Source organism: Lichtheimia ornata (assembly GCF_029851405.1).
Source record: "Lichtheimia ornata isolate CBS 291.66 chromosome Unknown scaffold00027, whole genome shotgun sequence".
Lineage (NCBI taxonomy): Eukaryota > Fungi > Mucoromycota > Mucoromycetes > Mucorales > Lichtheimiaceae > Lichtheimia > Lichtheimia ornata.
The window spans coordinates 32,302-58,700 of NW_026695347.1; the positions used below are offsets into that span (position 1 = coordinate 32,302).

General features: G+C 43.6%; 7 protein-coding genes across 7 annotated transcripts; 2 read left to right on the top strand and 5 right to left on the bottom strand.

Annotated features, from left to right (window-relative positions):
• Window positions 1-263: 263 nt before the first annotated feature.
• Window positions 264-2,308, top strand: O0I10_006236 (uncharacterized protein; the record flags this gene model as incomplete). Its single annotated transcript, XM_058486266.1, has 2 exons — window positions 264-978; window positions 1,032-2,308. The coding sequence occupies 2 exons, from the start codon at window positions 264-266 to the stop codon at window positions 2,306-2,308; spliced, it is 1,992 nt and encodes a 663-aa protein (XP_058342878.1).
• A 1,397-nt stretch (window positions 2,309-3,705) lies between these two features.
• O0I10_006237 (uncharacterized protein) lies at window positions 3,706-5,759 on the top strand (the record flags this gene model as incomplete). The annotated part of the gene is made up of 2 exons (XM_058486267.1): window positions 3,706-4,420; window positions 4,465-5,759. 2 exons carry the CDS (start codon window positions 3,706-3,708, stop codon window positions 5,757-5,759), a joined length of 2,010 nt encoding a protein of 669 aa, XP_058342879.1.
• Window positions 5,760-7,965: 2,206 nt separating this feature from the next.
• Window positions 7,966-8,932, bottom strand: O0I10_006238 (uncharacterized protein; the record flags this gene model as incomplete). The annotated part of the gene is made up of 6 exons (XM_058486268.1): window positions 7,966-8,075; window positions 8,171-8,251; window positions 8,319-8,414; window positions 8,485-8,583; window positions 8,653-8,802; window positions 8,875-8,932. 6 exons carry the CDS (start codon window positions 8,930-8,932, stop codon window positions 7,966-7,968), a joined length of 594 nt encoding a protein of 197 aa, XP_058342880.1.
• A 1,046-nt stretch (window positions 8,933-9,978) lies between these two features.
• Window positions 9,979-11,151, bottom strand: O0I10_006239 (uncharacterized protein; the record flags this gene model as incomplete). The annotated part of the gene is made up of 5 exons (XM_058486269.1): window positions 9,979-10,229; window positions 10,296-10,391; window positions 10,465-10,633; window positions 10,701-10,732; window positions 10,797-11,151. 5 exons carry the CDS (start codon window positions 11,149-11,151, stop codon window positions 9,979-9,981), a joined length of 903 nt encoding a protein of 300 aa, XP_058342881.1.
• A 1,008-nt stretch (window positions 11,152-12,159) lies between these two features.
• On the bottom strand, window positions 12,160-13,048 carry O0I10_006240 (uncharacterized protein; the record flags this gene model as incomplete). Its single annotated transcript, XM_058486270.1, has 5 exons — window positions 12,160-12,316; window positions 12,372-12,479; window positions 12,549-12,645; window positions 12,719-12,796; window positions 12,934-13,048. 5 exons carry the CDS (start codon window positions 13,046-13,048, stop codon window positions 12,160-12,162), a joined length of 555 nt encoding a protein of 184 aa, XP_058342882.1.
• Window positions 13,049-18,785: 5,737 nt separating this feature from the next.
• Window positions 18,786-20,408, bottom strand: O0I10_006241 (uncharacterized protein; the record flags this gene model as incomplete). The annotated part of the gene is made up of 6 exons (XM_058486271.1): window positions 18,786-19,228; window positions 19,295-19,390; window positions 19,460-19,561; window positions 19,633-19,782; window positions 19,853-19,900; window positions 19,964-20,408. The coding sequence occupies 6 exons, from the start codon at window positions 20,406-20,408 to the stop codon at window positions 18,786-18,788; spliced, it is 1,284 nt and encodes a 427-aa protein (XP_058342883.1).
• A 1,739-nt stretch (window positions 20,409-22,147) lies between these two features.
• Window positions 22,148-22,520, bottom strand: O0I10_006242 (uncharacterized protein; the record flags this gene model as incomplete). The annotated part of the gene is made up of 2 exons (XM_058486272.1): window positions 22,148-22,278; window positions 22,364-22,520. 2 exons carry the CDS (start codon window positions 22,518-22,520, stop codon window positions 22,148-22,150), a joined length of 288 nt encoding a protein of 95 aa, XP_058342884.1.
• Between the last annotated feature and the right edge of the window lie 3,879 nt (window positions 22,521-26,399).

The following is a 26,399-nucleotide window of genomic DNA, read 5'->3' on the forward strand; positions in this document are numbered from 1 at the left end:
GTCTGTGTAAAAGCAGCAGCTGAAGCAGGTACAACCAAGAGCAGTTGTCGTAGAGATGACGAGCGTAACCAAGAGCTGAATGCTGGTTGTCCACCAATCTGATGGCAAAAGACGAAAAGGAAGAATGTCAACAAGGAGAGTGGAAGTGAAGTCTGTGAGTGGTAACGTACAAAAAGGAGGGCGTGGTGTGTGCGCAAGAGTGGCAAAAGAGATTTAAGCCGATCGTGGCATTGACGACGACCTTGTTTCTCAGCCAACCAACCATGGCAGACTCAATTTGGAACGATTTATGCAAACAGCCCACCCTCAAAACCTCTTCTGAAAAATATGCACAGCTTGTTCACGATTCAACGACACAACTCCATCAAGGTGTTCAATCGATCTTGTCAGCTTTGGATCAGCGAGCTACTGGATTGACAAAGTGCGCCAACTTTGAATCTGCTCTTCACGATGCCAGAGCTATGCAACAACTATCACCTTCTTCAGCACTTGGATACATACGGGAAGCCGACATTTATAGTGAACAAGGACAACAGCTTCAAGTAATCGATGTGTGCAGGAAGGGGCTAAGTAGGGTGGATGCCATGGATACGCACTATGATGCATTGCAACGAGCCAAAATGGATGCTGAGGAACGCCAAAACACACGCATCGACTTTATCAGCCAACTCCCTGTCGACATTGTAATCACGACACTCGTTCCCATGTTTATGGATCATTTTCCTTTGCGATCGGATACACCATGCTCCTATTTGTATGTGTCCAATCTATGGCGAGATCGTATCACCCAATGCTTTGATGGATTACGCTTTTCTGCTGGGGATCATCGAGGCTACGATGAGGACGCTCTATCTCAAGTCGTTCAGTTTGCTCAACATACCAAGACATTGTACATCAATCGATACCACCATGGAACATGGCTAGATGACTTACTGCGAGATCATGACTTTTGTTCGCTACGGCAATTATTCATTGAACGTGAGTTGTGTATCCTTTTCTTAACATCCGTTTACTTACCTTTGTTGATGTAGAGTACATGAATGACCATGTTGACCACTTTGTATCGTCGCTGAAATCCATTAGCAAGACCCTGACGCATTTGAGTATCGAAATGGGAAGCAGACGCATGTTTTCCATTGACCAGATAGTGTTGACTTGCCCCAACTTGGTTTCGCTCGATCTTCCTCAATCACGTGTTGCCGATATCAGCTCTCTCCCAATGTCAACATGGCCTAATTTGAAGAGCTTATCCATTCACAGAGCACAAGAGCCTATTACATGCGACCAGATTATTGGAATTTGGCAACGTTTCCCATCACTCAACCACCTTGGACTTCATCCATGCTCCGACATGCAATCAGCATTCATTGTTTCCGATTACCTTCCATCGATTAACAGCCTGGGTATCAATACATTGGATACAGACATTGACATCATGTACACGGATCAAGGTTCTGTCAGTGACTTGCTTGGGGTTACACATATTGCAATTGAGGGCATTTTACCGTCGAACGATGTTTTTGTGGATATCGGCTGCGTATTAAAACACCATCAGAAGACCCTTGTGGAGATTGAATGGGACATGGATAATGATGATGAGAGTGACAACAGGGATTTTTACCACATTCAGTACTCGCAGCTAAAGAAACTTACTCTCAATAAATCCGGATGGTGGATACCACGCAACGCACCGTTACTCGAGGAATTGATAATGACATCTGAAGCAATCAACGCCTATCCTGCAGTACTCGATATGGTACCACCCACATTGAAAAAGCTGGAGTTTAGACTGGATGAAGGACCCGAACTTGCCGACACGTCAACAATCAAAGGATACCTTGATCGCATTGCTCAACATTCGCATCCTCTACACGAAGTCATTCTCCATTCCTATACCATGAACAACATTATCAATGTGGTTGATGCTATCCACCCTCTTAACCAGCTTCAGCGATTGATGATCAGGGTTACTAGACGTTGTGATTCGCATCAAATGGATCGATTTGTTGAACGGCTCACAAGAGGATGCCCCAATTTATCATGCCTTGAGATCATATGCCGAGAGGGACTATCCATGCATTCGATCAACGCTTTGAAGCGACTTGAAAATTTGAAGGAGTGCATATTTTCAATCAAACGCATCGATGACGACCATGGAAGCTTTTGGCACGCACTTGAAATGTTTACACAGCTCAAGTGGATCCGTATTCACCCTGCCATTGCAACCAACATTGAAGACATAAGGCGTCTCAAGGAAAAAAGACCTGACATGACGATCATTGTCAAGAGAGATTACACACTCTTCTGAACGATCCTTTTCATGTACATATCCCATGCACCTTCCCCATTAACGATTGTCATCTGTGATGCATTAATGTAATAAAAAAGTCTTCTTCCTTCCGTTTTTCACAAGTTGTTGAATGACATGGATGCTAGTATGCCAATTCGATAATCAACAACAATAATAGCAATCTCAAGAGTAACCGCGTCTGCTGCTTTTGAAATGTACAAATTCAAAAGCATTCATAAGCTTGTAGCAAGCTTATCAATGCTGATGAGGACGACTGTGTTTCCTCAAACAAGACGCACGTGGTGCTAAGAAGTGGTGGCTTTCAGTGCTTGATGTATACGAGCTGACCAATGATACGCCCACCATGGCCATCTCAACCCCGTTTGATTGACTTTGATATCCTTAAATCATTGTGACCCTTTTTTTATTTTCATCACCAAAAGACTAGCTACACTAATACCTCTAGCTGAACCACAACTTCCAACACCTACCGGTACATCCAACGCAAAGTGTGCTCTTACCATACCCATCCTGCCATCATGCAACGCGCATAGTCTCCATTGATTTGACACCGAAAGCCGATCCTCTTTTACCAACCTTTTCCAAAGATCCATCATACAAACCTATTTCTTCAGCCTAAGGATAACACTCATCCGTGTATTGCTTGAGCATTGGAGTGCACAGCCAAGAGAGCATCATGGGTAGACAATGGCGCACCACCACCCAACATCATCGTGGAAGCCAAGAGGCCAAAGAAAAATTGAGATTGGGGATCATGAAAGAGACTTGCTGGAGCAAAAGGTATCATGCAGCTCATAATCCTGGTCATTGACCTGATTCCTGAATCATCCATCATACACCAAGTGGAGGTAGTGCTTGGTGAAGTACCTGTCAAAGGTGATGATGATGATGGTGAGCAGCATGACACAAATAGCACCTATTTGAACCCTGTGAAAGCCATCTCCCATACCATTGCACGTACCAATCCTTGTAGCTGTGTCTTTGTGGTATCTAGGCAAGTTTGCGATACGCCTTGGTTCGTTGGTAGCAGGCTTGTACCCTATAGCCGTGTTGGTTGCCTTTGAACTAGACACAATGAGCATGTAAGACGATCGCCATTGTTGACGAAGGCCTTTCAGTGGAGGAGGTACCATTGCCAAGCGTACAAGTAGTAGTTTGTGAAATAGAAGCAGCTGAAGCAGGTACAACCAAGAGCAGTTGTCGTAGAGATGACGGGCGTAACCAACAGCGGCATGCTGGTTGTCAACTAATCTGATGGCAAAAGACGAAGGAAGAATGTCGACAAGGAGAGTGAAAAGTATAAGTCTGAGAGTGGTAAAGTGTAAAAAGGAGGGCAAAAGAGATTTGTGTTTGGATGGTGGCACACAGCCTTCTTGTTTCCCAGCCAACCAACAATGGACGACTCGATTTGGAACGCTTTATGCAAACAGCCCACTCTCAAAGCCTCTTCTGAAAAATATGCACAGCTTGTTCACGATTCAACAATACAACTCCATCAATCTATTCAATCGATCCTGTCAGCTTTGAATCTACGCGCCATTGGGTTGACAAAGTGCGCCAACTTTGAATTGGCTCTTCACGATGCCCGAGTTATGCAACAGCTATCGCCTTCTTCAGCACTTGGATATCTGCGGGAAGCCGACATTTACAGTGAACAAGGACAACAGCTTCAAGTAATCGATATCTGCGACAAGGGCCTGAGTACGGTGGATGCCATGGATACGCATTATGATACACTGCAACGAGCCAAAATGGATGCTGAGCAACGTCAAAACACACACATCGACTTTATTAGCCAACTGCCTCTCGACATTGTAACTACAACGCTGATTCCTATGTTTATGGATCGTTTTCCTTTGCAATCGGATATACCATGCCTCTATTTGCATGTATCCAATGTATGGCGAGATCGTATTGTTCAATGCTTCGATGGGTTAAGCTTTTCTGTTGGGCATCATCGAGGCTACGATGAGGACACTCTATCTCAAGTCATTCAGTTTGCTCAACATACGAAGAAATTGACCATAAATCGATACGGCCACGGCACATGGCTAGGTGATTTACTGAGCGATAACGACTTTTGCTCGCTACAGGCATTAACCATTTATCGTAAGTTGTGTATGCATTTCTTGATATTTGTTCATTTACCATAGCTCATTTAGAGTACGAGAATGATCACAGTGATCATTTTGTATCGTCGTTGGAATCAATTAGCAAGACTTTGATGCATTTGAGTATCGAACTGGGTATCGGGCTCATGTTACCCATAGCCAAGATAATGTCGACCTTTCCCAACCTAGTGTCACTCACTCTCCCTCAATCACGCGTTGCCGATCTCAGCTCTCTCCCCATGACGACATGGCCCAATTTAAAATGGCTGGACATTTGCAGAGCACAAGAGCCTATTACATGCGATCAGACCATAGGGATTTGCAGGCGTTTCCCATCACTCAATCACCTTGGACTTCATCCATGCTCTGATATACAAGCTGTATTTATTATATCCGATTACCTTCCATCCATGAACAGCCTGCTCATTAATCTATCCGATAAGAGCCTTGATATCATCTTCTCGAATTTTGGGCCCCTCAATGAAACAATTGGGATTACAAGTATTACAGTCGAGAGCTTTGTACCGCCGAATGATGATACTTCTGTGGATGTCGACTCTGATGATACCTTTGTGGATATCGGCTCTGTATTGAAACAGCATCGGAAGATCCTTGAGAAGATTGTATGGGATATGGATGATGAGAGCAATAACAGGGATATTTACGACATTCAGTACCCACGGCTCAAGAAACTTACGCTCAATAAATCCGGATGGTGGATACCACGCAACGCACCGTTACTCGAGGAATTGATAATGACATCTGAAGCAATCAACAACCACCCCGCAGTACTCGATACGATACCAACCAATTTGAAAAAGCTAGAGTTTAGATTGGATGAAGGACCCGAACTTGTCGACCCGTCAACTATTAAAGGATACCTTGATCGCATTTCTCAACATTCGCATCATCTACGCCACCTGATTCTCCATTCCTATACCTCGGACAGCATTGTCAATGTGTTGGACACTATCTACCCCCTTAAACAGCTTGAGCGATTGATGATCAACATTACTTTACATTGTAATACGCATCAAATGGATCGATTTGTTGGTCAGCTTGTACGCGGATGCCCCAATTTAACATGCCTTGTGATCATGTGCCGAGAGGCACTACCTACACATTCAATCAATGCCTTGAAACGACTCAAAAACTTGAAGCAGTGCACGTTTGCCATGGAACGCACCAATGACGACGGTGGCAGCTTTTGGCATGCACTTGAAACATTCACACAACTCAAATGGGTCAGCATTCATCCTGCCATGGTAACCAACATTGAAGACATTACGCGCCTCAAGGAAAAAAGACCTGACATGACGATCAATGTCAAGAGATAATAGATACTCTTATGGACGTTCACCTTTACATAGTCTCCTCCTCTTCAATGCACTGATTCGATAAAAAGATGATTTCTCCCTTTCCTTTTCGTGGCCAGTTAAATGACACGGATGCTAGTGTGTCAATATGATAATCACAGCTCGCCAGCTTCAGGCTCTTTGATGATGGATACAATAATACTAATCTCAAGAGTAACCTCATTTGCTGTTTTGATAATGAACAAATTTAAAAGCATTCATATGATCGCGGCAAGCGTATTAATGCTGATGATGATGATTGCGTTTTCTCAAACAAGAGGCACGTGATGCCAAAAAGAGATGGCTTTTAGTGCTTAATGCATACGAGCCGCAAATGATACGTGCGCCATGTCCATCTCAACCCATTCGATTATACCTTGATATCCTTAACCATTGTGACCCTTTTTATTTTCATCGCCAAAAGACTACAATACACTAATACCCCTAGCTGAACCACAACATCGAACATCTACTGGTACATCTCAACGCAAAGTGTGCTCTTACCATATCCATCCTGCCATCATGCAACATGTATAGTCTCCATTGATTTGACACCGAAAGCCGATCCTTTTTTTACGAACCTTTTCCAAAGATCCACCATCCAAACCTAAGTCTTCACCAGCCTAAGGATAACCAACCATCCGTGTATGGCTTGTGCATTGGGGAATACAAGACCGAGAGATCATGGTACCACCACCCAACATCATCGTGACAAAGAGAATACAATGAAAGCGAAGAGGTCCAAGACAAATTGTGATTGGGGATCATAATAAAAAAGATTTGCTGGAGCAAACGGTATCGTGCAGCTCCCAATCCTGGTTGTTGTGCTGATTCCTGTAACATCCATAATCCGCCAAGTGAAGGTAGTGCTTGATGAAGTACCTATGGAAGAAGAAGATGATGATGATGTTGATGAGCAGCATGAAACAAACACCACCTGTTTGAACCCTGCCACTGTTTTACCTCATACTATTGCACGTACCAATCCTTGTAATCATGTCTTTATGATGTAAACCAAGTTCATGGGCCGTCTTGGTATCCTACGGCCGTGTTGGGAGCCTTTGCAGTAGACACAATGAGCAAGCTGGACACCACGCATTGTGCAAGTAAGACGACAGCAATTCCGGGCGATGGTTTTGCAGTGGAGGCGTCATTGACAAAAAGTGCAAGTCGTTTCGTGTGGTGCAAAAGGAGAAGAAGCTGAAAACAGAACAAGGAACAAGCGAACAAGAGCAGTGGCCTTCACCAATGACGCGTAATGGAGGTGGCGAATGCTGACTGAGCATCCATCTGTTGGCAGATGACGAACGAGGAATCCGAATGAGGAGTAAAAGTGAGAGAGGGTAAGTATAGGAAAGGAGTGTTGTTGTGATAAAGGGAAAAGGGCCATTGTTGGCTGGGAGCGGTTGGCTAAGAAATTTTATGCTGATGCTGACACTGAGACGCATAATCAGTCTATTCCTCTTTCAGGCAATCCAGTCTATGTTTTGATCAAGGGGCCTCAACAAGAGCACGAGATATGAATGTACCTTATGGCATATTCTATAGCTTTACTGAATAAATGGTTTAAAGAGTAATAGTAGGGTACATTTTATTCCACTGAAGGTGTATTTAAAAAGGCATCCCCACAGGCAATAACTTGCTCGTCAACTTTGGCCAAACCTTGCTGACCATCACCAATAAGCAAGCGCTCCTATTACTAAAGAGCAATGCCGTGATAACGCAGACCATCCACCCTTTCCCGCACCGATATCTTTGATCCACTATCACATGACCCAAGTATTAGTATGCATGATGATGATGATGATGATTCACAATGATATTTACAACGTCCTTGCCAATACACCTTGTTTGATGTATGCTTGTTTTGCGTGCTGTTCGTCCTTCGAAATGATCCCTTCGTATTTGCTTCAGCTTTACTGCTCCTTGTTCGTTGCATCTTGTATTACTGCACCGATAGATAATCATGACTTGACACCATTTTTGATGTGCACAATGATCGAGTTATCAATGGCGTTATGAGTAATGCCAAGGCGGGTCCTATAGCCCATATGAACAGGGTATCCCATCCATACCACTCCGACAAAACGAAGAACCAAAACAATCGCGCTCTATGTGAAATGGAAACACATAAACAATAGTTCCTAATATATACAATGCATGAACTTACCGAAACAGCACCCATCTCTCAATCATCATCATAGTCATCCACGTCATAAGGCACGGTTGAAGCCGATGATGATACGAATGCTGGTGATAATGACGACACCCCTGATGACAACGACAATGATGGCGAGGCTGATGGTGATGGTGGTGATGGTGGATGTGAAGGTGATGGCGATGATGATGATGAAGGTGATGAGATGGCGGAGGTGATGGGAGAAGCTCAGGACGTGGAGGTGATGTTGGTGGCATAAGAAGTTCAAGTGATGGCATAGGTGCGGGCAAAAGAGGAATGACAGGAGAAGCGGAATCTAATTTTAAACGAAGATTAGATAGCTGTCCATGTACATAGGGTGGTAGGTAGGATTTCATACTTACCAAGATACATAGGAACAGGTTCAGGTGATGCAACAACAGGGACACCAGGAGCGAAAGGAAGAGGAGTAAGGAGTGGCGAAGGAAGAGGAGAGAAAACTATAAAGATTATGATGCATATGATAATGAGTGCCAAGCAGATTACATTAACCCATGTATGTATACTTACTAAGGTCCATGTCATCAATGATGTCCATGGGATCAACAACCACAGGGGCACCAAAAACGGAGGAAAGAAGAAGGAGAGGCGAAGGAAGTGGAGGGAAAGCTATAGAGATTATGATGCATGTTAGAATGAATGTAGAAAAGAGACATTGACTCATGAATGTATACCTACAAGCATCCATGTAGTCCGTGTCGTCCATGAAGTCGCTCAAGCGCATGGCAGCAAGCCACAATGGCTCCTGGTACGGAACGTCAATGGGAGGTTGCATGTAGGTGTCGTCATCAAATGGATCGACAACCGTCAATGTTGCAAAGATAGGTACTAAGTATCCAAAATGCTTTATGTGAGTATATACAATAATAACCTCTACATCGCCATAGCCTTAAAACTTACCAAGCTCACCCAAGTCCACCAAGGAAAGGGACTCGAATGCCGCACCTATGTCATACATAGTGAATGTGAGATAATATATACCCTATTAACCATGATTTGCAATACTTACAAAGGTGATCGACATCGGCATCAGTGGTGGTGGCAACGGGAACATGCACAGCAACAACAGGAAGAGGAGCAGGCACAATGGCGTGAGGCACGTTGGCAATAGAAGAAGGCACTGAGGCCACAGACTACGACACCGAAGACACACCACGACGCGTACGGGAACGCTGCTCCATCCATGCGATAAATCATGTGCCATTGCGGGCACCAGCAGAGTCCACATACCATCAAACAACGCAAATTGCGCCATCAACAAGGACAACAACGCATTACCAAAAGCAACGCCAAAGGACATGCCACACCACCAGACGGCCTTCTTCACGAATATAGATCATAAAGATCACAATCACCAACAAGAGCAGTTTTCCATGGACGAGATAATCGCCAAAAAAGTTGCAGTGGGCCTCGGAGAAATCTTGAGAGAGATCTTTGGAAAACGCCATGTAACAGAAACAGAGCAATAAGAAGAGGTGGGAAAAAAAAGGAAATCCACCCTTTTCCGCAACGATGTCTTTTCATCCAGCATTCGCTATCACATGACCCAGACATTAGTTTACATGCTGATGAAGCACATTGTGGATCAATGATACTTACCACGTCCTTGCCAATACACCTTGACTGTTGTATGCTTGTTTTTCATGCTGTCCATTGTTGGATATGATCCTTCATCTTTTCCCCAGCTTTGGCTGATCCTCCTTGCTTTTGGTGTTACTGGACCAATAGATGATCAAGACTTGATACCATTTTTGATGTGCACAATGATCGACTTACCAGTGACGATATGAATAATGCCAAGGCAGGTCCTAAAGCCCATATGAACAGGGTATCCCATTCATAACACTCCAACCATGAAGCACCCAACGAAGCGCCCTGGATACGAAATAGGAATATGTAAACAATAGCTTCGAATATAAATGCATGCTTGAATTTACCAAAGACGTCATCCATCTCTCAATCGCCATCTTCATTATACACGTCGTATGGCACAATGGATGCCGTTCATGGTGGTGATGATGGTGATGATGATGGTGATAAAGAGGCGGAGGCGATGGTGAAAGGTTGAGGACGTTTTAGTGATGGCGGTGGCATAGGTTGCTGCATAAAGTTTTCAGGGGATGGCATAGGCGTAGTAGTAGTACGAAAAGGATGAACAAAAGGAGTGGCAACAAGGATTGGTGAGGGCGTAAGTCGTGCGATAGGAGTGGTATGCATAGGTGCGGGCAAAAGAGGAATACCAAGGGAAGCGGAATCTACATTTGAGCCATATTAGATAGCTGTCCATATATATAGGGTGGTGGATAGGATTTCATACTTACCAAGATACATAGGAACAGGTTCAGGTGAAGCAACAACAGGGACACCAGGAGCGAAAGGAAGAGGAGTAAGGAGTGGCGAAGGAAGAGGAGAGAAAGCTATAAAGATTATGATGCATATGAGAATGAGTACCAAACAGATTACATTGACCCATGTATATATAATACTTACAAGCATCCATGTCGTCCGTGTCGTCCATGAAATCACTCAAGATGATGCCAGCAAGCCACAATGGCTCCTGGTAATGGACATCGACGGGAGGTCGCATGTACACGTCCTCGTCATAGGCATCGGCAACTGTCAACGTCTCGAAAAGTGGCACTAATAGTATCCCAAATGCCTATGTAAGTATATACAATCATAAACCATATATCACCATAACCTTAAAGTTTACCAAACTCACCGACATCCACCAAGGATCGGGCCTTGAATGCATCATCTATGTTGTACATAGTGAATGTGAGATAATGTATACCTTATTAATCATGATTTCCAATACTTACAAAGGTGAGCAACATCGGCATCGGTAGTGGTGGCAACGGGAACCGGTATAGCAACAACGGGAAGAGGAGCAGGCACAATGACGCGAGGCACATTGGCAGAATGAGGCACATTGGCGGAAGCGGGCACAACTGGCTGTTGTGGCACAGAAGGCATTGAAGGCACATTGGCACAAGGCACAATGGCACGAGCTGGCACATGGGCACAGACGACAGGCACAATGGCACAAGACACATTGGCAGCAGAGGAAGGCACAGCTGGCTCTTGAGGCACAGAAGGCAATGAAGATGAAGGCACTAAGGCCACAGAAGACGACACCAAAGAAGCACCACGACGCTGATGGGAACCCTGTTGCATCCAGGCCACGAAGGAGATACCACTTCGGGAACCAGAAGGGTCCACATACCATCAAATAACACAAATTGCGCCATCACCAAGGACAACAACTCACTATCAAAAGCAACACCAAAGGACATGCCACACCACCAGACGGCCTTCTTTACGAATATAGATCATAAAGATCACAATCAGCAACAAGAGCAGTTTTCCATGGACGAGATAATCGCCAAAAAAGTTGCAGTGGGCCTCGGAGAAATCTTGAGAGAGATCTTTGGAAAACGTCATGTAACAGAAACAGAGCAATAAGAAGAGGTGGGGAAAAAAGGAAATCCACCCTTTTCCACAACGATGTCTTTTCATCCAGCATTCGCTATCACATGACCCAGACATTAGTTTATATGCTGATGAATCACATTGTGGATCAATGATACTTACCACGTCCTTGCCAATACACCATGTCTTTGGTATGCTTATTTTACGTGCTTATCCATTCTTGGAAATGATCCCTTTGTATTTGCTTCAGCTTTGACGTCTCCTCGTTGCTTCTTGTATTATTTGACCGAAAGATGTTCATACCTTGATAACATTTTTGACGTGCACAGTGATCGAGTTATCAATGACGATATGAGTAATGCCAAGTCGGGTCCTATAGACCATACGCACATGGTATCCCATCCATCACACTCCAACAACGAAGAGCCAAAACAATAGCGTTCTATGTGGAAGAGCAATATGTAAATAATACTTCCAATATATATACACGCTTGGACTCACCGAAAAGACAGCACATTTCAATCACATACTTCATACACGTCGTAAGCCATAGTTGATGCTGTTGATGATACTGATGACGGTGACAATGATTACCCCTGATGACAATGACAGTGAAGATGGAGATGGTGCTGATTATCGTGGTGGGGATGGCGGTGAAAGTGATGGTATTGGTGAAGCGGATTGCTGTGACGATGAGGAGGAGGCGATGGTAGAAGCTTGAGGGCGTGGTGGTGTTTGTGATGGCGTAAGCTGCTACATAGAAGCTTCACGGGATGGCATATGCGTGGTAGTAGTAGGAAGAAGAGGAGAGACAAAAGCAGTGGCGTCAAGGATGGGCGTGATCATAGGTGATGTAATAGCAACAGTGGGCAAAAGAGGAATAATAGGATAAGCGGCATCTAACTTTGAGCTGTATTAGATAGCTGCCCATGAATATAGCGTGATAGATAGGATTTTATACTTACAAAGGTTCATTGAACAGGCTCAGGTGGTTGAACGACAATACCATGGACACGAAAAGCGGAAGGAAGGGAACTAACGGCTGAGGGCAGGCGAAGGAAGAGATGAGAAGGCTATAATGATAATAATGCATATAAGAACAATGCAAAAAGGACGGCATCGACTCGTGCATCTATACTTACCAGCATCCACCTGTGACATACAACGGCTCTTGGTATGGAACGTCAATGGCAGGTCGCATATACGCATCAAAAGTGGTCAAAGGTTCAAAGATTGGCACTGAAGGTATCGAAAATGTCTATGTGAGTATATACAATAATAAGCCATATATCGCCATAGCCTTTAGACTTACCAAGTTCGCCATCCTCATGTAGATGGATCAACAGCGTACAAGAAGCACGCATGCCTTGGTAGTCGTATCCCTTGTTGGCTATATAGAAATGCTATAGCTGTTAGTGAAGGAACCCATGCCATCATACAAGCCGTCCTTACCTCATTGTGTGGCCTTGCAGGATATGCCCGTCAATCCTTGTTTGATATTGTAGCTGATAGGTCGTGTGTGTCAACCAGGCAAGCGCTCATGGTGTAGATTCAGCACCTCCCATTGACCCACATTGGGCAGCATGTCGTCAATCGTGGCCTTGGTATCGGTGTAAAGAAGTGTTTGATCTTGGACTCGCATGTTGTCGAATCCACTTGTTGTAAGAAATGGGGAATCGGTGAAGAGGAGGACGTTGGTATTTGCACCCTGTCAAATGCGCTATTCAATTTCAGCTCCAGACGTGGACCATAGCACCAACTTTTGAAGATGCATCAAGGGAGATAGCTATATCCAAAGTAACAAGGTGGGTGTATGAGTAGTGACTCATGAAGCAACATCATCAGGCTTTACCTTTTTTATAGCGATCCAACAGAACACAATAAGCTCGGTGACAACAATGAGAGCAGGATAATAAAGAAGCCCTATGAATGACCGCAAAAATTAGCGCTTATTTACAGGTTGAAAGGTGTGATACACACAAACCTTGATGATTTGATCTTGTAGGCAATCAAAAAAGACGAATGAGAGAGGAAAGAGACGTGCGGGAGTATGACGGGCGGCGACAACATCCTTTTATTGTTTACTGTGGGCGTGGGTTTTTCTTTCTGTTGGGGATGATGCATTGATAAATTGATGCATGAGCTGATAAACTGATAGGGCGCATATACCAGGAATAAGTTTGAGGAGCCTAGGTGTAATGTTGTCTATGCATACGTGGCCAAACTAGGACAGCTGATAAAACTTCTTAGGGAAATCAATCACTTGTACCCATAATGCATATCCCCATTATTCCACGGGGGACGTACCATGTTGTCAACCTACTCTCACTATTGGACCACCTTTGATATCAACAATCAAGCATCAAATCGCATTGGGCAATCGTACTCAGAATGAAGGATGGTGGAAGCAAAGTCAACTGATAGATTGTTTGGGCTTCTAAACGAAGAGTCATGGTGTGATTGAATGTCGTTGCATAAATCAGGTTTGTGATAGACAAGCTGACAACAACAATAAACATTATCCATGAGCTTAAAGGAAACCCGAAAGGCAGCTACGCTACAACAAAAAAGGGTATGTTTGGCGTACAAGGCAGTTCTCGTATTTGACGAACATTGAAAAAAGGGTGAGAGTCTACCTTAAGCGGATTGCTTCTTGTATCTTTGCTTGCTGGTGCGCTGTGACACCTGGGTCAAGGGGATGTGTATAACTTGACGGTTCAATTCGGAAGTAAAGCCGTTGATATCATCTGCTGCAAGAGATGTATTGGATGATGCTTAAGGGGTGTTAGACGAGAAAGTGGTTGGGTGATCGTTTTTGTGCATTGATGGAGATATCATAGCAGAGGATGTCAATGTATATACAAGCTTATGAATTATATAGCCATCATTTTTATTTTCAGAGAACAAAACGCTACCCTAACATAGCTACCAAGACCAACAGTACCACCTTCACCGCATGTACCTCTTGGTATATCCATTCCTTTTCTTCCAGAGCAAATAGCTCCCTCGATTGCGCGAATACATCCATACAAAACCTGATCCATCCACCTTGAAGAAGGGTATCCACAATATCCATCATCCAAACGTACCTCATCTCCCCAATGTATACCTGCAGCATCGAGTACTCCACAACCAACATGACTTCCGAAAACCATCTTACCATTCTACGACATTCGAAGCCAAGAGCTAAGAACAACTTGAGGATGGATGATAAAGGACTGCTTGACCAATACATATCGTGTTGCTTGCTAGATTCCCCTGACGATCCACATACCCACCCCAAAAACGTAATGGAGCTTGTTGATTGAAGACCTGCTTGTTGAAGAAGATGAAGATGGAGGTCATGATGAGCAGCTTGAACGAAGCAACCGTTGTTTGCAACCTAGCAGCATCCACTTTCATGATATTACCATACCAATTTCTCTAACCATGCCGGAGGGTATATCTCTGCAAGAATATCATATTGACGTTGTTGACTCGTAGAGCGTTCATATTCCATAGCCGTGCTTGGTGGTTTTGGGACCCGCCAAGATTCTTGTGTTCGCAAGATCCTGAAGAAGCTGAAGCAAGGCTCATTGTTGGCGATTGTTGTTCAGTGGAGGTGTCATTGTCAAACGTACAAGTTGGTTAGCGTGGTATCAAACAGGAAGCTGAAACGAGAAGAAGCAAGGGATGAGTCACCAGAAGTTGTTGTTGTTGTAGCGATGATGCGTAACGAAGGAGACGAATGCTGATACGTTTCAGTTGGGAGATGGAGAATGACGCAAGAGCAATGTGGACAAGCAGTAAAAGTGAAGGTTTAGAGAGAGGTGTCAAGCATAGAAAAGAGTGTCGTTCAAATAAAGAGAAAGAGTGATTGTTGACTGGGAGCGCACCTGGACAAAGTATTTATGCTTGGACGTGACTTGGTCCTGCCAATGTAGATGATAGCTACTCTTTCAAGTCTTTACGCTTTCAAGGCAGCAGACCCATACCTATATCCAATGATGTACAGCATGTTTGATATGTTTAATAAATAAATGCCTCTAAGGCTAGCATCAGCTATGATTTCTTATAATGAATATGCTTATTTGTTTTCTAAATGAGGTGCATGTGTATGGTATAACATTGAGTTGTCGAGACGTCCGGTAATGCCTTGTTGACCACCACCAATCAACGAGTGCTCCTATCGCCAAAGAGCAATGCTGTGATAACGCAGGCCACCCATCCTTTCCTGCAATTTCTTTTAATCCAGCGTCCACTATCACATGGCCTGGGGATTAGTATGGATGCATGTTGATGAATCACAATGATACTTACGACGTCCTTGCCAATACACCTTGTATGCTTGTATGATTGTTCATTCACGTAAATGACCCTTCACCGTGTTTCAGATTTGAGTTCTCTTCATTCCTTCTTGTATATAGCACCGATAGATGATGATGCCCTCATAACATTTTTGACGTGTATAATGATCGACCTATCATAACCATATAAGTAATGGCATAGCAAGTTTTATAGCTCACATGTACTTACCCATTGCCATGACGACATCATATATGATTCTCAGTATTCTTTTGCTTGTGGTAGCTTAGAGCGATTCGTGGTCCAACACCGGCACCAGCGTGATCCTAGCCCTCCCAGCACAGTTCTTGCAAGTCCCACTTTTTCTTGTTTTTTCTTTTTTTCTTGTATGTTGATTTCTACACATCATTGATGAGATTTTGGTGTCCATTCATAATGTTGATATCCATATACGTACTTCTTTTTCAGGCTCTTTTGGATTTGATGAGATTGAATGCCAACTCGAGTGATGTCGGGATTGTCGAACCGATTCAGCACGGCACCCAACGGCCAGGCGACTCTTAATCGGTGGCCGCACGGTGCCCTGTGACCCTGAATGACAAACCGATACATATCCCCGAGATTGGTCTTGATGCCATTGACGTTTTTGTCTAGGCTTGTTTTGTTGTATAATACCTTTGTTAATACATGGACCTCTATACAACGTCCAATCCACCAACACTTACTTTGATGTTTGTGATTTTAGTTTGATGTCGCGCTGATTGAGTGATTGATGAGAGTGTATGCGCGTAAGAGAGAATAGAGAGCCTTTTGTTGATTTGATTTGAGATGTGGAATCGTGCAATTGCTGTGCATAGGAAATCCAGAATCGATCACCAGAACCGTTGTTGCATGATAGGGGCATGTAATGATTGGATCTATATAATCATACGGTAAGTTAAATGGTTAAAGGGCAGCGCTGGTATCATATACGTACGTTTTTCATAGCTGATTTTGGAGTTGTTGACTTTGGCTGCAGCGTCGACCATGTTGGTAATGCGATTTGTGTTTTCATAATGTTATCCATATTCATGCATGAAGCCCCAATGATTTGAAAAGGACCATAGACCAGACCACCGGCAGATTTTGAATCGCCATGACATTGTAGAGAAAACCCAGACTTGAAATGTAAATGCTCATGGAACGCCATATGGTCCATGTATGTTTGAATGGTAACCCTCGTGTGCGAGTACTGTGTCGAGGATGCAAAGGACCAATATAAAGCCATAGCTCCAATGTGCCACCCATTTGAAAGCATGGTATCCGCAAACATGCCTTGCCTCCGATATGCCAAACCACACTTTGATGTGTCTGCCAAGATGCGAATTGGAATGCTGATGTTGCTGCCATCACCCAATCAAGGATACATATGCTTGTAGTCTCCTCATTATTGCCCAAGGATAAAGTTGCCATGATAATGTGACAAGTGGTCCGTCGTATGTAGCCTATGATGCCAGTTGAATCAGTCATCCGTAACCACCAGGAGGGTAGAGCTGATGCTTGCAGTGATCCTTTTTGTGCACCAACGTCTTCATAAATAAACGTCGATGCAAAGTTGCTGATACTTGAATTGATCCTTTTTGTGCACCGTTTTCATAAATTAACGTCGATCCAAAAGTTGCTGATAGCCATCTTGATGACCATGGAGACACCTTCCCCAAAATAGTAATCCATACTTGCTGTCATATACAAGCTTGATTCATTCGATCCTTTGTAAATTCCATGTGCATCCCAAAGCTTGAGAGGGAGAGAGAGCACCAGTGTTTTGAAACATGGATCTAAACTTGAATGCCCGCATGTAATTGCGTTGCTGCCTTGCTAGTCATGAAGAGAAGAGAACATCTTGCATTTCGTCTTGCTTGGGTTGCCATGCATCATGTCCCGCCATCCAAACAAGGAAATTTGTGTCTCCATGACGACCGTCGTGTCCATAAAGGGTAACGCCATCCAAAAAAGGAAAGGGAGCTTTGTGCCATGAACCAGTGTTGGCAATTGTGCCAAGTGAATACCGCCATGCATAAAAAGAAAAGAGAACTCTTGAATGTCACCAATCGTGTCACCAAATGTTGAAGATCCAAATCGGCAACGAGGCACCAATAAAAAGAAAAGAGAACTCTCACGCTCCCTAACAGCTGCCGCTGCTACAACGATCGCCCAAAAAGGGCCACAAGGCCTATATTGAAAAGAGATATTCATGAGTACTTTGTTAAATGTAAACACTCACACATGAATACATACCATAACGCATGACCATAACCTGTTCACAGGGATACCCCACAGACCCAGAAACAAGACATGGCGTCATCCCAGGCACATCCAACTCCATGGGAGAGTGAAAGGAAGCGACATGCAGGCCTCTTTCCCACCCACGGATCCTTCAAAGTCTTATCCTCTGCACCAAGAGCACCGGGTCCAACGACGTTCCATCTCTTCGAAGTCCAGGCTACGATGCCTTGCCCGCCATGTCTTGATGCTCCTTTTCAAGTATGTACCCACTTCAAAGATGATTACCGCTTGTGCCAAAACATGATCATCCAACATGTAAAGGCGGTGTCACTATGCAGGGACACATCACAGTATCAATCACCATGATGGGCCCCCACAATGTAAAAGGATATCATGTAAGCAAATGGATCACAAAACAATACCAGTATTTTGTTTTACCTTTTCAAGACCCAATCCAATACCCCAGTGGGCAACATGACAGATAGACCATGAGAGGACGTAGGCATACAAGGACTTGCTCATAGCTTGCTGGAACATGGATAGAGGTAGGAACTTCTCGTTGGACCTTTCGGCACCCAAGGTAGCGTCATCGATGACCCTCCAGATCCTCCCACCGCGAAACCTACATGCCGATCCTTTCACTCATCACACATGAAGCTGAACGTACCTGAGAATCTTCCACACCTTGAGACTGGACTGCAGGGTATCCCATCCCTAACGCTCCAAACAAGAAGCACCGGACGACGCGGCCTGTATGTGAAATAGGAATACATAAACAATAGTTTCAAATACAAACGTATGCTTGAACTTACCGAAAAGCGACCCAACTCTCAGTCATCATCATCGTCATCCACGTTGTAAAGAACAGTGGACGCCGATGATGATACTGATGGTGCCAATGACGACACCCCTGATGACAACGATAATGATGGCGAGGGTGGTGGTGATCGTTGTCGTGATGGTGGTGATGGTGAAGGTGATCGTGGTCGTGATGGTGGTGAGGGTGCTAATGAACGTGATGGTGATGATGATGCGGATGAGGATGAGGATGACGATGATGATGAGGATGATGATGATGATGATGATGATGATGATGATGGCGATGAGGAAGCGGAGGTGATTGGAGAAGCTTGAGGACGCGGAGGTGATGGTGGTGGCATAAGGAGAGCTTCAGGTGATGGCATAGGTGGCGTAACAGTAGCAGGAAGAGGAAGAACAAAAGGAGTGGCAAGCATAGGTTCGGGCAAAAGAGGAAGAACAGGAGAAGCGGGATCTAGATTTAAGCCATATTAGATGGTTGTCCATACACATAGCATGATAGATAGGATTTCATACTTACCAAGATACATGGGAATTGGGTCATACAATTCATCCACAGGGACACCAGGAGCGAAAAGAAGAGGAGAAAGTAAGGGCGAAGGAAGAGGAGAGAAGGCTATAAAAGTTATGATGCATATTAAAACGAGCGCAAAAAGAGTAAAGTAACTCATGTACATATACTTACCAAGATCCATGTCGTCAATGACATCCATGGGGTCAACATCAACAGGGGCACCAAAAGCGGAAGAAGGAGGAATAGGAAGAGGCGAAGGAAGAGGAGACAAGGCTATAAAAGATCATGATGCATATTAGAACGAGTGCTAAAAGGATTACATCGGCGCATGTGTTTATACTTACAAGCATCCATGTCGTCGGTGACATCCATAAAGTCGCTCAACGTGATGGCAGTGAGCCACAACGGCTCCTGATAAGGGATGTCTACAGGAGGTCGCATGTAGGCATCCTCGTCATATGGGTCAAAGGTGGTCAAAGTTGAAAAGATGGGAGCTAAATGTATCCAAAATCCCTGTATGAGTATACACGATATCAGACCCCATATCCTCATAGCCTTACTTACCAAGGTCGGCATCCACATCAAACAAGGAAAGGGCCTGGAATGTGTCAACTATGTTTTAGACGATGCATGTGAGATAATACTACCTTATCAACCATTATTTTCAATACTTACCAAGGTGATCAACATCGGCATCAGTGATGGTGGTGGCAGGAACAGGCGCAGCGACACCAAGAAGAGGAGCAGGGGCAGGCACAATGGCACGAGGCTCATTGGCAAGAGAGGAAGGCACAATGGCACGAGGCTCATTGGCAAAAGCAGGCACAATGGCACGAGGCACATTGGCAAGAGAGGAAGGCACAATGGCACGAGGCTCATTGGCAGAAGCGGGCACAACTGGCTCTTGAGGCACAGAAGGCGTAATAAAAGGCACATTGGCACAAGGCACAATGGCAGAAGCTGGCTCATGGGCACAGACAATGGGCACAATGGCACATGGCACATTGGCAATAGCAGGCACAACTGGCTCTTGAGGCACAGAAGGCGACGAAGGCACTAAGGCCACGGAGGACGAGAAGGAACCACCACGAGAACGATGCTTGCGGGAATGCTGGGCCATCCAAGCCACGAAAGAAATACCACTTCGGGCACCGGCACGGTCACCACACCACCAAACGAAACAAATTGTGCCAAGAAAAAGGATGACACAGGAGCACCAGAAGCAACACCAAAGTGCGCGCCACACGACAACACGGCCTTCATCGCCAATATGGATCATGATGATCAGGAGCAGGAACAGCAATAGCTGGGTGCAAAGGGTAAGGGCCTCGGAGAGATCTTGGGAGAACAACATGGCAACAAATAGCAAGTGATAAAAAGAGGTGGGAAAAAAGGAAAAGTTGGTTTGACCCTGTTAAAATTGTAAATTTCAAGCGGCGCTCCATGGCAACCGATTTCACCCGGTATCTATGGATACCATGTTGTGATTGGCAACCATCCCGGAATCGTGTCCAATCGCGTTGATGTATTAATCAAAGTGGAAGATAAGGACTGCTTTTCTATTTATAAACCAAATTTCAGGTGACGTTCATTTGTGAATTGTCGAGAAACAGAGAAAAAATTCGCTCGTGTGGGCTAAAGGGTCATGTTTTTTATCTTGTCTGATCAACTTGAGTCACTAAGCAAAGTTGTAGACGAAGGTTGGCTTTATAGTCGAGTTTTCAGTTTCAAGGTGGGTTGACATGTAGGATGCCGAGATACGACTAATAGAAGTTCATATGGAAGAGATCACGTGCTCAAGAGGTATCGCACTAGGCTTGACTCTGACCACTGTGACGCCTTAGTCAAAGTTGACGACAATGACTGCTTTTATAGTGGTAAACACAATTTCAGGTGACGTGTAGTTGTAGATTGTCGAGAAACAGAGAAAAAATTCGCTCGTGTGGGCTAAAGGGACGCGTTTCATATCATCTCTGTTCAACTCGGGTCACTAACCAAATCTGTAGAACAAGGGCGGCTTTATCGTTGCGTTTTCAATTTGAAGGTACGTTGCTATGTAGGATGCTGAGATACAACTACTAGAAGGTCATATGAAAGAGATCACGTGCTCAAATGGTATAGGACTAGGCTTGACTCTGAGCGCTGTGACTCCATAGTCAAAGTTGACCAAAGTGGCGACTTTTATAGTAGTAAACCAAGCTTCAGGTGATGTTGACTTGTGAATTGTCGAGAAAGAGAGAAAAATTCGCTCGTGTGGGCTAAAGGGGCATGTTTCATATACTCTCTGATCACCTTAGGTCACTAATCGAAGTTGTAGAACATGGGCGGTTGTATAGTTGAGTTTTCAATTTCAGATAGATTGACATGTGGAATGCTGAGAGAAGACAAATGGGGTATGATACGAAAGAGATCACGAGGCTATCAATGTGGTTGACCTCTTACTTAATTGGTTGCTTGAAGACTCATGCAACACAAATGCAATGAAACAAACACATTGTCCTAAACAATCATGCATTAATACCTTTGCTGCCTTGGTGCAATAATAGCCAAACATGTCTCATGTCTCACCTAAAAGTATATAAGATGATCGATAGCTTTCTTGAGAAAATGTCATTCTCACAAGATCCCTTTCATTGTTATCTGTGGTTGATTTACTCCTTTCTTTCCCAAGAGAACACGTCGGCACGAGTATCATGATAGATGCTAGCTTTGGTAATGTATGATTTCGCAATCCGATGCATGCCTGATGGTTTGAATGTGTTGGCGGGTGCTATGTCAAGATTGCCTATTGAAGTCATAGATGCATTCCTGTTGAGGAGATTACCATTACCATGGATGAACATTAACTTTACATGGTGTCTATGAAGAAGATGATGAGAATCGACCTATACAAAAGCGATGGCGAGTAGACACCTCATTGGGAAGATTCAATTGCAACTTGTACCAAGCATTGGTGTTGTTTTTGACCAAGCCTGGAGTACCCTCCACATCTAGGACAACAATGGTAGGAAGCTCAATCAAGGGGCTTTCGCCTTTTCCTCAATCTTATCTACCTGAAGAACTAAGTTGTCATACAATCATCATTGCCAATGTTGGTAGGTGTATCTTCCCATTGATTGAACTTTACACATGCTTGGTATGCACCTCTTCCAAAGATGATTTCTAGAAAGAACGTCTGTGACACGTTGAACCAATTGCTGGAGTTGATCTCCAATAGTGTTTGAAATGGCATTGTGGACAACATGTTCGAGGTCCTCTGTTTGCTCCCAAAGAGCACTGGTGATTGAATCTTCCTGAGCAGCAAGTTAGTAATTGGTATCAGAGGGTTCGCTTGGATGATACATGATAGGCACAGCTCCTAGAAGTTCCAAATTAGCAGGCGTGACGTAAAGTTCTTAAGCAGCTGTTAAAGAACTATTAAGGAATCATTAAGTAGCCATGCCAAGCACCTTTTAAAATGCAGGTCTCTTGATCGGGAAGCAAAGAATGGTTACAGAAGTAATGTTGTGGGTAAAAGTCTTTCAGCAATACTGAGTCTTGTAAGAAGATCCTGCGCAATTGATCCAAAAGCACCATAAACATGATAGCAGAAGAGGTAGAAAGAGTCCTTCTAAATTTCCTTGTTGCGAATCTTTGCTTGCCACAAGTCCATGAAAGGAAGCATGTTCTTGCCCAATGATTCATGGGGGAGTATTGTTGTAAAATGATCCACCGCTACGTATGTTCCTCGCGAGGAAGGTTTATCGGCTAATAAATAGTCATTGCACTGTTGTTCCACCGCCTGGCATGTTGAATAAATGCCTCCCTAGACCTACCGAGTCCCGCAATTCTTGCAGCCGCACCACTGCATTGGTTTGCTTTTCCTTGCTTCCTTCATTGTCTATCATTGCAGATTGCAGGTTAGAACTTACCAAGCTGTGAACGCTTTCTTTATAAAGCAGGTTAAAGTGTTGAAGTAAAACCATTAATCCATTATGCAAAAGGATCCTTTGATTTTTGCCCCTAAAGTACTTATGCTTGCAGCGATCTGTATACCTAAAGTATATCCCCAATGATTACGATCATTGTTCCCATTAATAGTATGTTCTTGTATATGGAACTGAAAATAGTGCTAACGTAGTTCTAAGAGGTTTAGGATGAAAAATTGTAGATGCTAGATAGTTGTAGCTCTAAGGAAATGGTTACAGGTATATAATTCTCTAAAGATCGATGTTTGATTTTGATTTTTTTGCTACCGGAACATAATGCTGAAATCGTAGGTACCAAAAGACATAGGTAAAAGTAAATGATATTGCATGCTGTTCTCTACATAGGTCTAAGCTTTAAAGTTTAGGTCTTTTGACATTGAACAAGCACATGGATTACAAAGATAAGAAGAAAAATGTGAAGAGCAAGTACATTTAAGGTAGCATTCTATTACACAACATCAGCAAAAGCAATGCTACCAATAGGTAGGCCTTGCTTTTGCTATAATAAAGGACCTAGAGGGTGCAATTAGTTCATTAGAACCGCCTTCCAATAGCTGCCCTTCTTAATGCTCTCTGACATTACCTCTAATAGGAGCTACTAGACCTTAAAGATCACATAGGATATAGGCATCAGCCCTAGGGATGATATTTAAGAAGGAAAAATAGAAAAATCATGGAATCAAAGTATACCAGATGATAGCATCGTATGTTGCTTATAGTATATCGGAAGTAGAGGGCATTCCTCAACCACCTTAATCATCTCATTACGTGTGTATCCATCATTGATTCCACCAATACCTGATCCACTTTCATTTTTCGCTTGAGCTCTCGTTGTTCAAAAGCCCTTTTTCTTTCTAATGCTTGAGTGCTGTCCCACAGGGATGAGGATGAAAAGTTTGACATCTTGAAACTTGTCTAGGGTGATGATGCGGATAGTGGGGGACCATGGGTATCATTATCATTCACAGGTTGGCCCCAACACAACACATCCCCAGCCAAACCCAAACACCGTTCGATGGCTATTTCTACCTTGTGCAAGTATAATCAAATAAAAAAACTTCATGGTAAGATTTGGTTGTGGTGGGATGGGATGAGCAAAAAATACCTAACATACATAAACTACATGTCGTCTTGGCAACGTATTGGGAATGAAAGCAGGGTTCAAGACAACACCTGGCATGGTGACCGGGCAAAGTGGATGATTTCGGTTATGGTGCATGTCCCACAAAATATTGGTGTCATCTTGATTGTCAAAATGGAGCATCGCCCAACTACCAAAAAAAAGCAAGTTAGGCACATGTAAGTAATGAAGTTCTAATAGCTCACGTTTGTTCAAGGGAGTTTTTAATCACGTAGATTGGTTGTGCCACAGCACATCTTCCCAACTCACTTTTGAGTTGGGCAGGGGACTTACCCGCAATGATGGGGCCAGACAACTATATGTGGGTTGTAGGTTTTGAGCACGAGTCGCAACTATTGGAGGATCGTTTGTTAGTTGGCATTGAAAAAGATTGAAGAGCTGAACAACATCATGATTACTCCTTTTAAATAGAGATTGTAGGTCCTAGGGCAATCAACATCTCCGTTGGCTTGAGGTATTGTGAGGTCCGCCATGTATGTTGCTCTGATGTTTTGGTGCGCCAAGGCCTTGGTAATAGTGTTCAACGCTGATAGATTGTTGTTCCTATCTTCTTGCACCTAGGTAGTGTGGATGAAATTTGCAAAGGTGCTAGTGCAAGGGATGTTGTTCACAGCAATACCATAGTTGGCGTTGTGCTTATAGTTCCTTCCTCCAGGCATAATGGGCGTTGCAGGCTGCTAGTAAATGTTGCAGGTGGATTGTTGATTTTTTATTAGAAGTAGGTGGAGATCTTTCTTATAGGATGTCTGCTATACATGATGGATGAAGTTAGTAATCGTGTCATTGCAAGAAGACCATTGGTTTATTATGAGGAGAGCCTGTGCGTTATGGCTTTGGTATTTCTCCTAGGCAATGTGCATAAAGTTGCTAAGGGTGCTGCTGTAAGAGGATTGTTGATTTATTTTTAGAAGAAGGTAACCAGTGACTTGACAATGAATGAGTGAGGAACTTAGAAGCAAAATAATGTCTTGTGCATGTCTTCGTGTATGCCTACGCTTGATTTTTGAATTTTTTGGAAAACAGGTGCCATCATCCTTAATGGTCCAATGTAGAAGGAGGTATATGATGAGAACCATCTTCAGACATAGGAATGGATGGTGGCAGATTTTGTGAGCAGTTTTGACCAGGAGCGAAGAAAAAGATCAAAGAGTATTTTCATTGTTGATGTAATACTTTAAGCGGGGTTCAATATAAAGATAAGGAGAGAATGTAGCTAATGAGATCATCCTTTATTGTAGGATAGCAATTGTTAGCGTACAATTCAAGGACATCAAATTGTATGGCTGCAATTTTAGCATTCAAAATTGTACTAGTTCAATTCGAGGACACACATTCGCATTACACAACGACATTACGCAAGTGTATGCATGGGTCCAACACCCATATACAGCCATATAGCGGTGTTGGCGTCGATCGGAGCATCGTTGTTGAATCCCTTTTTGGGTTCAATTATACTTGTGTAGGTATATTGTTAGCTTAGCTACTTGGCTTACCTATAGTGGTTATGGCATCGAATGGATGAAATAAAGTAATACATGAGACCTAATATCGTTTACCATCTGCTCAAAAAGAATCGCTATCTTGTTTTACTATTGATTACTGAGAGGTGATAAAGGATGGGTGCATTTGGCATCTTAAACGGCATAAAAGGATAAGGCTAATCGGTATTCAAATACACCTCAGCACTAGCGTTATGATATAATTAAACTACTGTGCTCCGATTAAACATAAATCCATAGCAACGGGTGGTAACCAAGCAACCTGTCTCTTACTTTTATCTTCTTTTTGCAAATGACCAGCAACGAGCGATCGATTTTCTGGATCTGTGGTAAGATACGTTCTCACCTAGATTTGTAGTAATAATTTTTGATGTGTGTAACGTCGGACCCTGGTATGTATATCACGCAATAGGGCAGGCAATTGTGAATCATGCGATATGTATTATATAGATGTGCGCGGTCTGTGGGACGTGCTATCGTGATTTGAAAATCGGAGGTCACAC